Source organism: Hetaerina americana, unplaced genomic scaffold (assembly GCF_022747635.1).
Source record: "Hetaerina americana unplaced genomic scaffold, ioHetAmer1.1.p SCAF_10, whole genome shotgun sequence".
NCBI classification, from domain to species: domain Eukaryota; kingdom Metazoa; phylum Arthropoda; class Insecta; order Odonata; family Calopterygidae; genus Hetaerina; species Hetaerina americana.
The window spans coordinates 74197192-74212890 of record NW_027286070.1 but is presented as its reverse complement, the minus strand read 5'-3'; the positions used below and the strand labels follow the sequence as shown (position 1 = coordinate 74212890).

General features: G+C 35.4%; 1 protein-coding gene across 3 annotated transcripts in view; it reads left to right on the top strand.

Moving 5' to 3' along the window:
• The window catches only part of nSyb (neuronal Synaptobrevin), a 30815-nt gene extending 20254 nt beyond the window's left edge, over positions 1-10561 (top strand). The window contains exon 6 of one of the 3 annotated variants that reach the window (XM_071598879.1): positions 8537-10561. In XM_071598879.1, the coding sequence (XP_071454980.1) occupies positions 8537-8634 (98 nt within the window). In that variant the 3' untranslated portion in view covers positions 8635-10561. Of the gene's footprint in view, positions 1-4273; positions 4652-8536 lie in introns of those variants that run through there. The other 2 variants (XM_071598880.1, XM_071598881.1) reach the window with 2 other exon arrangements.
• The last annotated feature ends 5138 nt before the right edge of the window (positions 10562-15699 follow it).

Below are 15699 nucleotides of genomic sequence, written 5' to 3'. Positions count from 1 at the left end.
TTTTTTTTTCGCCATAGTCATCGTTATTAGACAGCATTTCTCCCAACGTGTAATAAGTTTTTTTCATTCCATCACTGTAAAACTCTTCTGACTTTTCTCAAAAATCTAGCACTTGGCAGCTGCCTTCACCTCATTATCAGCGGTGTAATTACCCTTGAGATGTCTCTTTGATTTGAGGGAAAAATGAAAATAGCAAGACACAAGATTGGGGGAATGAGGAGGGTGTTTTGTTTGTTCTTGTCTGTGAGACGGCGTGCCGGACCCAGGTCGTGCACAGATAACTACGGTATCCCAATTATTCAATAATGAAGCCGACATGTTCCTTGGATATTGCAATATGGTTTCGATATGCTTCTGAGTGATTTGCCACTCATTTTGAATCAAATTCGACGAATTTGCGATGTCTATCGTCTGTGGCAGTGATTGGACGTCCGCTGTGTGTTTCATCAACAATTATGGCTTTTCCAGGCTTGCAACCACGAAATTTTACCACCCATGGATTTACAGTTGACCCATCAACGGCATGGTCACCGTAAGCAGCCTTCAAATGACAATAAATCTCAGTATGAGTCACTTTTTCAACAGTTAAAAATTCAGCAACAGCACGATGTTCAACTGGTGTTGACATAGCACTAGAACATGTCTCCATACTTCTGTTTCACAAAATACACTTGATGAATGGAACGACCTCAAATCTGTATGTGCATGTTGAGGAAGAATGTTACTTCCACATGCCACTAGGAGTGCTTCTGAAGGTCATTTCGGTTGTGGTCTACAAAGCATGTGTTTGAATAGTTTTCAGCCTGCCCTCGTATCATCTCCAAAGTAATAATTTGCCTTGGCCTCCATCCTATGATTAATGGTTGAGTGTTCCACTTCAGCTGTATGCAACATCAGGCTTACTCTTCTGTAGTCCTCGCATATGGCTGCCTTTCCTGTTTTGAATAGGAACAAACACTGATCTGATGACATCTTCCAGCAAAATTCCTCCCTCAAATATGATAGAAATGAGTCCATAAAGGCTCTTCGTCCCAGCTTTTCCTAAACATTTAAATAGCTCCACAGGATCATTAACAACCCCCATTAATTGCCTTAATTAACCTGAATTTCCTTGATGCCCTTTCAATCTTACCAGTATGTCTGGGCCTGAGCTATCCTCATCTGCCTCATATTTTATTCCTTTATCTAAGCTTGATGGTCTTATGTCTTCGCCATATAGTTCCTCTATATATATTCATGCCATCTATCTTGATACTTTCCTGGTTCAATCAATAATTTACCTGACATTTATGAATTTTTGCATGGATTTTCCCTTCTTAGTACGTGTTACATCTTTCACCTTTCTACACTGTGCACCAAATTCACCCTTTCTCCATAAATATTCCCTATTCTTGCACTGCATCTTCTGCGATATTTTTTTCACTCTTTTAGTTTCTCAACTCATTTTATTATTAAAATAATGCGATTGTCGAAATTCACATTGCTTTCACTTTATATTTTTTTAACTAGTTAAACATGAGTGAATTTTTAAGAATGTAATTCTACAAATGCTCACTCTTGAGTTTTTCTTAAAAATATTTAAATGATTCATCAAACTTTTATCTTAAACTTTGAAATTTTGGAGGTTTGTTTTTTGTTTGAATGAAAGAAATAGTTTTTGAGTTATACTTCATTCAAGGATTATTTATTGAATCTACTGTGTGCATACATTGGGTTCTGCATTTCAGCTCTTGTAATACTCGGCATCTCTTACATATCTGCATATTGCATTTTGAAATGTTGGCCTTGTTGATACTTTGATGAAATTACAAATTATTCAATAAAATTTGCAATAAGTGCGTATTTACCAAACTAATTCATGGGGCTCTATTTTAGTTGGTTATGAATTGATACATTTCTTCATCAAGTTCTTACAATGAAATTCCAGAAATGGTACATTAATTTTTTTTAAATGACACATTTATTTTTTATCCCCATGATGAGTTTTGTTTAGTTGTCAATTTTTACATGAGCATTCCTAGTAGCAGTAGATGGGAGGCAACCGACAGCCAAAGCCATTTGCGCCAACAAGGGTGGGCAGGAAAGGATGAAGGGTGGAGAGAAACCCAGCGTCGGTATTAGCCAACTCTTGACGAAAGGCATCAAGGGGTCTGCAGCTCAATGTCCCATCCAATGGATGGCTACTCTCTCAAAGTGCCCTCCACCAAGCACCTCAAGTAGGGATCAAGATGCAACTTAAAAATATTCGAAAAAACTCCCTCTTGTGCACATTCAAAACTTAAACGTTGTGGCATCGGTTGAAAATGGAAAATTAAATTTAGGTAAAGGTATATATTGAAGAAAAAGAGAATTTCCCTGTAGGAAATGGAACATGGGTACCCTGCAAAGGTTATTCATTGCCAGTGTGTGTTGTGTTGCCTTAAGAAATCAAATTAGAATGCAAACTCATATCCACTCTTAAACTACAATTGTTTTGTCACGATACCTTATAAATGCATCATAATTATTGGATGAAATGAAAGAATGAGAATATCTTTCTCTATTCCACCTGTAGGCATGGAAATGATCACTAAACCATTCACTTGCAGATTTTCAGGAAACCTTGCCTCTGATGTGATTAACAGTTACGAACAAATATTAAACCATGCTGTTTTATGCTATGATTTCCATGTGATTTTTTCTTTATTTTCTAATGAACACATGAAATCTACTCCAGCCTCCTCCTCTTTTGTTCTTCTGTCTCTTCTTAGTATGCAGCGAAGATGGTCCCTGGCAAAGTGGCACCTACCTACTCTCACTTCCCTATCCCCTTTTCATGGATATTTTCAATCCTCTACTAATTACAAAGGTCTTACAGGAAAGGTCATTGCTTGTATGTCTTTGTTTATTTAATTTTTTCTATTAATCTCTTTGCCTTAGGATGAATTTGTCCTTTAGCCTCTTCTCCAAACTGAAGAAAGTAACTTGATCATAAAAAATTTTATATTTTTAGTTGAAAGGTATGTTAAAATCTTTTTAATGTGTGGCAAAATCCTAGTAGTTGTTCTTGAGCAACAGTAAATGAAATTTGATCAAATGAAAATCTCTCACTCATAAAACTAACTTTTTTGGTGATAAGAGTTTAATTCAAGCCTTCAATTTCATGAATGCATTTTCCACTACTTTTTTTCAGTTCATTGAGTTTGGTGGATTCTTTCCAATTTGTTTTTCTTGCATACAGATTAATAATGATTAAGCATATTATTCTGCTCAGAACTGTAATTGTCTTTGTACTATAAATTCATCTGATTAACTTAGATAAACGTAAGGTCTAGTACATTTTTCAGGAAATCATTTTATTCATCCTTTACTCTCTTGACTATTGGACTGAACTTTTATATTATTCTCTCTTCATACTCTTCCTTACTCTTTTACACCTTGTTTTGCCTCAATGCTATTGCCACTCGGCCAGCCATTCTGCTGGGACTACCTTCCCTTGTAATTTCACAGCTGATGTGTGCCTGATGCTGACTTTGCTTGCCTATTTGAACAACTCTCTCATGGTTTTAAGTGTTTGAACATTGCTTCACCTTTGGTCCTATTATCTCCTCACCTTAAAATTGAGCAATTCGTGGAAGGTGGCTCTGTGTTTGTTCTGTTCTGCATTTATTGCTAACTGTAAACGTTTTAGGACTGTAGTTTGGAATTTTGTGTGGTAGAAACCCTGCCACATGATTTGCATGCCCTCTGCTTCGGTAGTAATCGGTAGTTTGTCTAATGTCAAGTGCATGCAATTGGGAATTATGACTTGTGAAAAGTCATTTGTTTTATTCTTTTTGAAACCATGAGCTATCATCAAACCTGCCACTGGTTCTTTTAACTTTTCTTGGGCCTTGTAAGAAAAATTGTTTTGTGATTGTTTTGTTGACTTAATTAAAATTGGAAGTAAGGAATAAAATGAGTGAAGTTGAAAAATATATGGTAATGATTCATCTTGATGTGGTAAAGTCTGGGGGCGATTGCCTCTCAAGTAATTGAGCACATCTATTGAAGTATTGTAGTAATACTAGAAGAACTGTAATAAAATAAAAGTGTCAGCAAATTGATGTTCAACTTAAATAGTGTTAGCCTGAAGTAGTAAAATTGTTGGTAGGATAGTTTAATAAGTGCTTGGTTAGCTAGTTGATTTATCAGGAGGGAGGAAAATGGTAGCAGGGTTGCTTGAACTAACTCACAATGGGTGGTTTCTTCTCCTCCACCCCTCTTGTCTCTTCCCTTCTACATCTCTTCACAGCTTGGGCTGCAAGCTAATTGAATGGAAGTGAATATCGGAAAAAGGATTGAAAAAAAGGAAGTATATGAACATATACTTATGATGCTTGTACATATGATGCAAAGAAAAAACGAACTCCAACTCCCTTGGTCATCTCGTCTTCACCGGCACGGAATCATCCTGCCACTTCCCTCCTCCCTGATCTCCTCCACATCAGTTTTTACTTCCTGCACCATATGTTTCTTTGGACATCATTGAAGTCTCTCCAGCCGGCCCACCACACAAATTCATTTTTCGTATCTAGGATTATATATTAATGCATGTCAAAGAGAATGTGAATACATATACTAATATATATATATATATATATGAACATGACCAGATCCTTACTGCACTCGTATTCAGGCAAAGTGAGACATGTAATGTTATAACTGAATGAAATTACTCATTAGTTTCATTAATTAAGCATAACATGGGGAAATTAAATTTTGGTTGAATATTTTGAGTAATTCTTGAAACTCACCTTGATGTGTCAATCAATAATCAAAACTAAAACTATCCTTGGTCCAAGGTCAATGAACTGAATAAGTGGTTTATTTGTTAGCCAGCAGTACCCTTTTTTTTCCATATTTTCTTCACCATGTTATTTGCCATTTGCTCGTATACAATGAAATAATACATTCAATTTCACTCATTCTGTAAGAAATAATTCATATGTCTTGATAGAAGGTTATTTGAATCTGTCTCCTGGTAATCATGCAATAATAGAGGCTCGGGTAGCTACAATACAATATTATGTTAAGCCTCTGTTGATATTCTTTACACTGTCTATGAACTTAATTTGAATTAATTGTCAAACCCTTAAATTGCTTGGGCCATGATGTGCAGTGGGATTGATCGTGCCTTGAATATGACTTGGGGATGGAACAATTTGGCCTATATTTAGTTTTCATAGTGTTAAATAAATACCAGATGAATTTGAGATGGCTGGAGGCTGAATGGAATTACTAAAAAAACAATCGGAAGCATTGTTTGTCAATATGCCAGCCGGTCCTTTGGTGATTTCATTTTTAAAAATTAATGATGATTGTCAACTGTGAAAATTGTCTTCTAATTCTTTTCAGTAGCATTTATTTATTCAAATTTCATATTCAGGTATTGGAAGTGTTTGATAATAAGAAATGGCTGCTTGCATAATGGCCATAATATATCATGACTATAATATACATTCATATATCATTGTACTATAAGAAAGTATAAGAAAGGGGTGGGCTTGCTACAGCATGCTTTTATTTTGGTGTGCCATGTTAACGTGTATTATGGACTGTTGAGATAGAATATTTTGAAGAGTAAAGTTCTTCCTGTTATTGAATGCTAAACCTCAATGATTATGCTTTCTTCTATTTTGTGGTATTTGACCTCGAATGATCTTTTGACTAGGTGAAAAGGCATTTTAATGACTCAAGAGTACTTGGCTCATGTTCACAAATAATACTATTAATTGTCATATCCAGTGGTATAACATCAAAGTTAAATGTTTTAGTATTTCTTAATTGAAAAATGTCGAAGGTTTACTGGACCATACAAAGTTTTATTGATTAGATTATATCCTAAATAGTTACCCTTATTAAAACTATAATAGTTATCCTTATAGTTGTAAATTTATTTTAGATAATTTATAGTTTTGTATGCTATTTGAGTCTCATCTCTTTCATGTCATATTCACAAACTAGGTGCTTAAAACTTGAAAAAAAAAAGGGAGCTCCCACTTTTGGGCATGGGTGAGAATGGTGTATTCTAGTATTTTTCAGGTTTTGACTTGCTAATTTAAATATATATTCCTAACCTTAGTTTGTCATAGGTTATTAATCAATGTCTGAGTTTTCAAAAGGTAAAAACTATAAGAACCATGGACCTAAGTAAGTTTGAATGAATAAATTTGGGAGGAAGTTAAATTGGAATCAACTAGTAGCAATTCATCTAACAAGAAAATCGACTCTAGAATTTAATCACCATGTGTGAAATATGCTTGTTAAAATTTCTGCTTATCCACCTTCACCTTTCATTACAATCCTGATCAAGGTTCCCTCGTTGGTAATTAAAGCTATTGCATAACTTTTTTAAGTTTTCGGCAGCTATGGTCTTAAAATGGGTAGTCAAATGGTGTGTGTTTCCCTGTGACCAGTTCAAGCTGGGGTTAGTAGTTCTTTGGAGTATTTTTCCATCCAACCTCATGTGGGCATATCAGTTTTTTACTAACCTGCTTCTTTTGCTTTATGTCAGTATTTTGTGTGTGTCAGTTGTTTGTTATGGTGCCTGGGAAGAGGGATATAATCAGCTTTCACATTTGATCTCAAAGTAATTAGCTGAGTATGATGTATGCATGATTTGTGTGTGTAATAATGGGCATGGTGTGTGCATCATTTGAAATATGCATGATTGATCTGTGTTACATGACTTCCAAGCACAGTACTATTTGAGTATAGCTGCAGATGTACATTTCAACTTACGAATATTAGCATTATCCATTTTTCCAGATATTTTCTTTAGATTAGTCGCCGAGAAATGAGCGAGGGAATTGGGGAAAATGATCCATTCATGGAAATTAAGGTTTGCCAAAATCTTTTGCGTAGTTGATCGTTATACGGGCATGACTGTTTGATGAAGTGCCTATGAAATTCACTTGCTCCTTAAAACTTGTTCATAGAAGTATCTCCATATTAGGAGGAGACATTAGTATGTACTTTGAAATGATTCTTTGAGATAATTGCTTTGCTTCGAGCAGATTTTCACCCTTCAATCAAATCAAAAGATCTTAACAGCCTGTCATAAGTGATGTGGCATTGCAGATGTAAGTTCATGAGCTACTCACACAGCATCAGTTCATCCTTATCATATCTACATGTAAAAACGTTAGCACATAGTTATCTTTCCTCTTCAGCCAAGCTTGTAGTAGCTGCACTGTCTCAAGGCTAATTTTGGACTAAATCCAGAAGCCTATCTTTTCTTCTTTCCTTTTCAGACTATAAATGCTGTTGAGCTATATTTATCTATGTTTGAGAGTGTGCCCCTTGTATGTACTGTTTGTTACATATAGTACCTTTGTTTCGGCGTGGAATAGCACGGAACAAGTAACTGATTTTACTGTGTACAAAAATCATGACTGCTTTGGATTCATATTCAGGTGGAGATTTCCTTGACAACTACACTATTTGGGGGATCATGCTATATTCTCTACGAATATATCAATGATGTTGCTTCTTAGAAATTATAAATTTTAAAGTAACTGAAAGTTTTCAGTACACTTGCTTTTTTTTATTAAAATATCTGTGGTGGTTGTTAAAGCTTTTTATTTTTGATTGAACATAAAAAGTTGAATATAATATAAACATTTTAGTTTTCTTGTATATCACTATGATAAGAAAAAATACTATATAAATGTTAGCATCCAGTGTTGTATTTGTACATGTAATTCTTGTGCCTTAAACTACTGTATCTTTTCTGGGCACCATATTATTTTTTATTTATGTAGTTTCTGTGTAGGATACTTGTAAGTGTTGCCCATACTGACCTGTGAGACCCATTCTGCAATTTAATTTGATCTTTTGTGTACTGGTTGGTGTTGTGGTGTGGTCTAGCGATATTATTTTGCATCAAAATTACTGGCTGATTTTGTGTGCATGCTTAAGCTGCAAACTGATTCAACGGGTCATAAAGAATGTTATAAAGAGCTGAAAGTCATAGTAAATGTTAAAGGAAGCGGCATTCATTGGTTTTTATGGTATGAACTTTTTGATTTTTATTTGGAATATTAGTCATAAAGGCTTCTTTATGATACCAAATGCAAATTAGAAATTTGTTCTAGAGGGTATTTTTGTTTTTATTTAATAATAATTAAGAAGTTTAATTTCATGTATGGACTCATATTTTCACTAACCTTAATAAATTCATCTATCATGGTGTCATAATCCTGGTTAAACATCCTAGCATTGTAGTTTGGGCCGTCGCAGGACGTAATGTTTATTAAGGTCTTGATTACCAACAGGTCAATTAAATTCTAATTATATAAAGATGCCTTTATGAATTCAAAAGTGATAGGAGCAGCAGACTGGAGTCTTTGAGTTATTTCTGTTCTGTATTTTTTTTTTTAATATTTCCTTATTTGGATTGCAGTTTGATTTTTCTACTTTCATTGATGTATATTGTGTAGGCATAGGTATTTATTTTGAAGTATGTTAGTTGATGTGGCACTGTTTTTTAATTTTTCCTTTGTGTCTCCTTCAGTTAAATTCATGCCAGACAACCCCCCACCCGCTGCGGCTCCTCCCATTGCCCAACTCCCAGTTCCCCCCCAACCTGCTCCTGCCCCAGCAGCAAAGTAGGCTCCCCCATCCCTATGGAGAGGGAAGAGAGAACCGCCCCCACCCCAGCCCACTGGGAAGGTCGGAAGGAGAGAATGGGGTGGAGAGAGAAAAGGATATGCATGCTGCTCTTATTCTTCTGGCGGAGAGGGAAGGGGTTGAATCTCTATGTTCATTTTGTACTGGCCTCCTTGAAAAGCATCTACATCTTTTTGATCTAGTGTATGGTTTGTCACCAATTTAAGCCTCCCACTTCTGTTTCATCAGTATTTGCTTCAGTCTAATGAGTGAATTAGATGTCATTTCTGCGGAGGGAAAGTATTCTTTTAAATTAGTGACAATAATAATTGGATATCTCCGTGTATTATATGATGCAGAATTTCATTTTGTTGTCAACAGTATCTTTGATTCTGAGTGTTGAAATTCTTCAATTAAAAGTACTAATTTTTGAAAGATGTACTCGTAGAATATGACTAATTACCTTAAGAGAACATTCCTTATTATTGTAGGAATTTATTCGTAATTAATTCCAAGTATTACCATGGTTTACCCATGCTTCAAATTATCACCTCTTTTAAGGTTTACATCGAATGAACAAAATGAGGGCTGACTTTTGAGTGGTAATTTTTGACTTTGTAATTGTTTATGTGAAATCTAATTGTATAATTTATTTATCACATTCATATTTTAAAACACCCCATTTTTATATAGCTTTAGGCCATTATTTTGTTAGGATATTTTATCACATCCTGCACATATTTCATTTGCTAGGAAGATTAATTTTGGAGGAGAGTATCAATTTCTGCTGGCAAATTCTTATCTTTGTGACAAAGCAATGCTACTGTTACATCCATGAACAATTATTCTATATCTTCCTTCCTAATGCAGGGCACTCTGTGGAACCAAAAGTATAACAATTTATTCTGCTTGTTGTGTAAAAATTCTTGTGCCTATTCAAGGCTGTCTGAGAATAAATTGTGATGCGAGTTGTGTTGCACTGCTCTTTAACAGTTTGCTTTTCATTTGGAGCAAAAAACACTTAATTCGGGTCCCAGATATTAGTGAAACTAACAGCACAAAATAATGGAGAAAATGAGGTCATAACATTCAAATGCCTGTAAAATTATTCATTCACCATAATCATTAGAGTTCTCCAAGTTTTATGATGTTACATGTATTTGTTTCAACTATAGTCATCAAAATCCTAATCATTATCTGTGAAGAGAACAGAAATTATGTAACATTAAGTACTTAAAAATGGAAACTGAAAATTGTGTAAATTGTAAACGATTTCATGCTGATATTATACATATATACATATTTAAACAATGTATGATTGTGTAAAATAGAGTGGGTGTAGATAAAAGGAAGTGGTTTTCCACTTGGCACTGACTGCTTATTTGCTCTGTATGGATACATTTATTTCCTTGCCTACTATATTTTCTGTGGCCATATGTACCAGTTATTTGAAGGTCCTGTTGGAAATAAGAGATGTTTAGCCCATTAATATTTGTAATGTACTGATTTGAAATTATAATTTGTCTGAACATGTTTCCCTATATATTTATTTAATATCTTTGTATGGCTTTTCTTGAATGTCTTATAATATCTTTCTTGCAGTTCATGTTTCAGCTTAAAATTTATCAAACCTTAGGGGCAGTTCATCATTGTGTGTACACATTATACTGGTGCACTGCCTTAGATATTTTAACCACTCTTTATCCTTAATGAGGTTTTCCCCAAAGAGATAAATGCTAGATTTAAAAGAAATTTCCTCTGTTGCTGTGAATAGTTTGAATTTATGGTGTGCAATGTTATGAAGTGATGAAAAATAATAGATGAAATTGTAAATTCATTGGTAAAATATAGTGTTACTTGTGTAATCAGTTAATACTGATTGTATTTTTATTTTTTCTTGGGAAACCTTAATAAATTGAAAATCATGAGACATCATGCTTTTACATTTTTGGGTTCTCGTTGCCCTACTTACATCTTTGATGAGGGATTGTGCATAGCTGTTTAAGGACTTTTTAGCCTTTCTACAAACTTCCCTTGTCATGGGCTACAATTGAACCTGGCCCTCCTTTTTGTGTCAGATTATCAAATAGTATTATTTTTATAAATTATACAATATCTGTCTGTATTTCCTTCATGTTCTTCTCAATGATATAATTTTAGCCTCCTAGTAACATTACATTTTCTTTTCTCTATATATCTTTTGTTACTGAGGTGATATCATGTTCATCACCTTTACCTTTTTTGTCATCATAGCCTGTTGTTGGCATTTAAACTTGTGCCACTATTGTATCTTTGAGTTTTGTTCCTATTCTTCACCTTTACGTAACACCAAGTCCTCTGCGGCTATTTCCATTCTAGGAGATAGATGGTGTGAATGGTCCAAAATTATCCTTCAAGCCATTTCAGTAACTTACACCGAAGATGTCTAACCTCACTCAAAATCTCTACCTATACATTCTCTTATCTCCCACAAGCCGAGAGTGAGTGAACATTTCAAGTTCCCATGCAAAATTGATTGACTCATTGGTACTCTCTCAAGTAGTCCCCACCCAAAGATCCAAATTGTGGACTAGTTAAACTCTGGAATATTTTACTCTTGAAGGTACCATCACATCAGTAATTTAATTCAATAAAAGGAAATCTGCGAGCTGCTACTCTTAGGATGTTAATAATAATAATAATAATTTTATTGGACATTAAACAAAATAGTTTTGCAATAGTCTTAGTCATAGAGATACATAGTTTAGAGATTATGGTTACATAAACACATATTATTTTATTTATTTATTTATTTAGTAAAAATTGTGCACATACAGCAGGATTGCCAATTTACAGTGACACATATAACAGGAACATATAAGGACACAAACATACAAACATCAACAAGACTATACTATTGAGGGAGGTGTGAGAGATGTGTCAGAGAAAGGTTTATAAATGTGTTGGCTGGGAGTGAGAGGGGGTCAATACTTTCGGGAAGGGAATTCGGGGTAAGTAAAGGAAAGGTAAAGCGGGGAGACAGAAGAAAAGGGACCGTTTGGTGAGGGACAATCTGGGAACGGGTTGGTGGAATAAAGAGTGATCGCGGGTAACTCGGGGGGGAACTCTGAAATTGATAAGGGAAATTAGTTCAGGACAGTCGTTAATGGAGATTACAAATCAAATATTACATATTACAGTCAAAATACATTTGGTGAGACAAATGATTGTATGTCTATCATGGACCACACAATTTTTGAATCAAAAAACTCATTTACTGAGTAGAATGCTTTTTTAGTCAGCCAGTTCCGGATAACTTTCTTAAACTTGGGCACACTCACAACTTTAGCCTCAGAGGGCAATCTATTAAACAAACGAATTTTTAGAATATTGAAAGAATTGCTGTTCTTGGCTAATCTGCAATAGGGAATGTCTAGTGTATCGCTGTTCCTTGTATTATGAGAATGGAAGTTAGACCTTTTCTCGAAAGAGCTAAGGTTTTCCTTAACATTACATAGGCATTTATAGATATACAGACTATGCAGCGTCATGATGCCCAACTAATAACTAATGTGATGGTCTCCCTGTGCTTGCCACATCAAACTAGTGCAGTCATTGGTGTAAGTTTTATTGCTGTCAGCAGGGAGATGACTGTCACTGTACCAACCACAGTGGTTTCTTCCTCCCGTCATAAAAATAAAGGCTGCTACACCCTCTGGGTAATTGGCAGCCTAATGTTTGGTATGAGCCACTTGCCAAACCATGGCAACTTTATTGGCTTCGGTGGAATTTTTAGACCACATTGCCCATTGATGGTCTTCTGCATTCTCCAAGTACTCTTGCTAATTGTCCATGACCTTATGTTGATTGAGTAAACTTGCTAAATTCTCAACTAAACTTGATATCTAGGGTTAAACTCACTGTCCAAATGGATGCACCTGATGGCTGAAAGATGAGCAAAAGAGAAGGTAAGAGCCAATGCAAACACATGATAAATTGAGTAGCCATGTAATCTTGAGTGATTTGTCCCAAGAAAACTAAAATAAATGGGCAAACATTTGTTATTCTGGTTACTCGTAACCGAAGGATAGGCCCTGCAAGCCATTCCCTTTCATAGGAGGCACTGTTGCAAAAAGTCAGATTGTAGATGAAGGTAAACTTGACTATGTACCAATTTCTCTTACATAAATCTTTCATGTCCATCACATTTGTAAACTATCGTACATGTTCACTTATTGTTATCATTACTTATATCTGCTTGATGATTTAATTCTTTCTATTTCTAACAGGACTAGAATGTGTCCACTGAACCTTCCCATCGCCACTGCATCTCATTGCATTCCTTTAGATTTCCTTGAGGCAAATAACTTGGGTAATTTAATGGATTACTCCATGATGAGAATAAATGGACGCCACAGTTTCTAATCTAGGTTTAAAAACTGTTGGTACATACAATCTCATATCTCTTTCATTAGATGCAGACAATTTTTTCTGCCAAAGGAAAACATTTTTATGTACTTGACATGCATACTATTTGAAATTTATCCACTAGTATGTCCATACTATTTAATCTCATCTTATATCCTGCAACCTTGTGTAGATATTTTAGACCTCCAAGGGTGTACAGTATCTTCTACTTAAACGATTTCATTGTTTTCTGTCACCATACAATCATTCTTCACATTCTCCTTAACAAACATAAGTAATATTGTAAATGTTAATTTTGCTGTTTTGACATATACCATTTACTGTACCGTACCAATCGTACCCTCATATGTCTTCAATTTTTATTCACCCTTACCCCCAAAGAAGCTATCCAGGATCCCCAGGAGATATTTTGGGCTCTCAGCCAGCTATACTATCTTCAGTTTACAAAAGAAGGGTCCACTTATGCCTACGATTATTCAACCTTCTCTATCCTTGTATCTCTTTCAAGTATTTATCCATAAAATATTGAACAACTGTTAGCATTTTTAGAAAATGCTTCATTTCAAACCTGTCACTTGTGTCATTCACTCCTATTCTTACGTTACAATTTTATTACATATTTTTATGGCATTTAGTGACTTCATTCTATATTCTCTTAAAATCTATCTTCTTATTCTGACATATACCTTTTCTATATCAGCAAATAAATACGCCCTATTTTTTGTGGACCCAAGTCTTTTAAAATGTGTTTGTCATGCTGATTTTCCATAAATCCTCTTAGAGCCTTGAAACTTCATTACTTTCCCAAGATTTTGTCCGGTGTTACCTTCGCTACCCTTTCTCTCAACATTTAACAGGATATTTTCCATGGGATGCTTCAAAACTAATAGCTCTAGATTTTGTTCTTAAGATTGACTCTTACTCCCCTCCCCTGTGTACAAAGCTGAAAATCATATTGTTTCAATCTTTTTACTAACTGCAAGTATGCAAACTGTAGGTGAACTGACAGGGAGATTGAAATTGACATTAGTGTTGGATAGTGTTTTACCATTTTGACAGAAATTTTGGGCCTGCTGTAAGTCACGTCCGAATTTGTGCCAAGAGTGATTACAGATGAACAGAGGCGAAAACATCTTGACAACAGCCTAGAACTGTTTGATCATTTAAACAATGACGAACTTCTCAAAACAATGATCACAGGGAACGAAACCTTGGTTTTTGGTCAAGAGATAGAACCCAAAGCCCAATCTTCTCAGTGGAAGGGGCCATCTTCCCCACGACCCATAAAAGCTCGGATGTTGCAATTGAATGTGAAGGTGATATTGATAATTTTCTTCGATTAGGAAAGGATGTCCCTGAAGGACAAACAGTGAATGGGGAGCACCATACAGAGGTAGTGAGAAAGCTAAGAAGCCATGTTGCAGAAGAGACCACAAATGTGGGAAAACGAGTCTTTTAACAAATGGCACATTGGTGATCCCCTAGCCACCCTACTTACAGTATCTTGCTCCAGGGCATTCTCCTATTTCCTAAGTTGAGATCCACCTTGAAAGAATGCCAAAATAAAATTATTGAAGCTGCAACAAATTGTATTGCAGACTTGAAGCTATTCAGAAAGAAGTGTTCCAGGCGGCATTCGAAAACCATCGGGAATATTATGTTGGTTGACAAGGGCCGTATTTTGAGGGCAATAAGCAAGAAGATCAAAGTATAACTAATAAAATCAAGTATTTAAGTAAACGGTCGAATCTTTTTTGGGCAGGCCTTTAACATCTTTTCAATTTTTTTAAATACTCACTGCTGTTGATATCTCATTTGTACATCAACTCTGAAATGATAAGTACCCTCTATTGAATATGGCTCGCAAATATTCTAGTTCACCTCTCTCTTGCATATCCTCTATAAAGGTCTCTCCTACAGCCTCTAACTTAGAATTCGTCCCAGACAACACTGCCTCCTATTCTTCGTGGCGTTCATTTATTCACCCTTTCCTTGCTCTGGTTTTCTACTTGTATTGACTCCTGTTCATTTCTTTCAAAAGAATCTCCTGTATATTATTTCTGCTTTAGACATTCGAGTTGTTTCCTACATTTCTTTTGGATACTTAACATTAATTGATTTGATCTTTTTAAACATATTTCGAGGTTCCCAAGATTTATCACTTCAAGGCTCCCATGCTTTCATACCTTTTCTGCATACATTGGCGGTGTGTTTACAATTGTTTCCTCCAAACTTTGGCGAGCATCATCACCATTACATTTTCAATAAATTTCTCGTTCCACCTGATTCAAGCCAATGCATCATCAGCATGTATGTATTCTTACATCTTTGTTTGGCAACCTTTTGATTTTTATGATCAATTTATTTTATGCTCTAATCTTCCTAATCTAACCATTGATTTGAAAATATTCCATGAATGCACCAAAGTTTCCATCCCCACTCACTTTGGGGTCACCAAAATCATCACACCATCTATGCTGACCCAGCCAGCCATTCATGCCCCTTAATGTGGCTGTTTTGTCTTCCTAACCTCACATTTCATATTGCACCTTAACCCTTTCACTTGGAATCAAGTCCAAGTCAAGTTGCTCTTTGCACTATCATCAACACCTGATGTCAGAACATCCCCATCGATATCAACAGCATGACAACCCTTCAGAT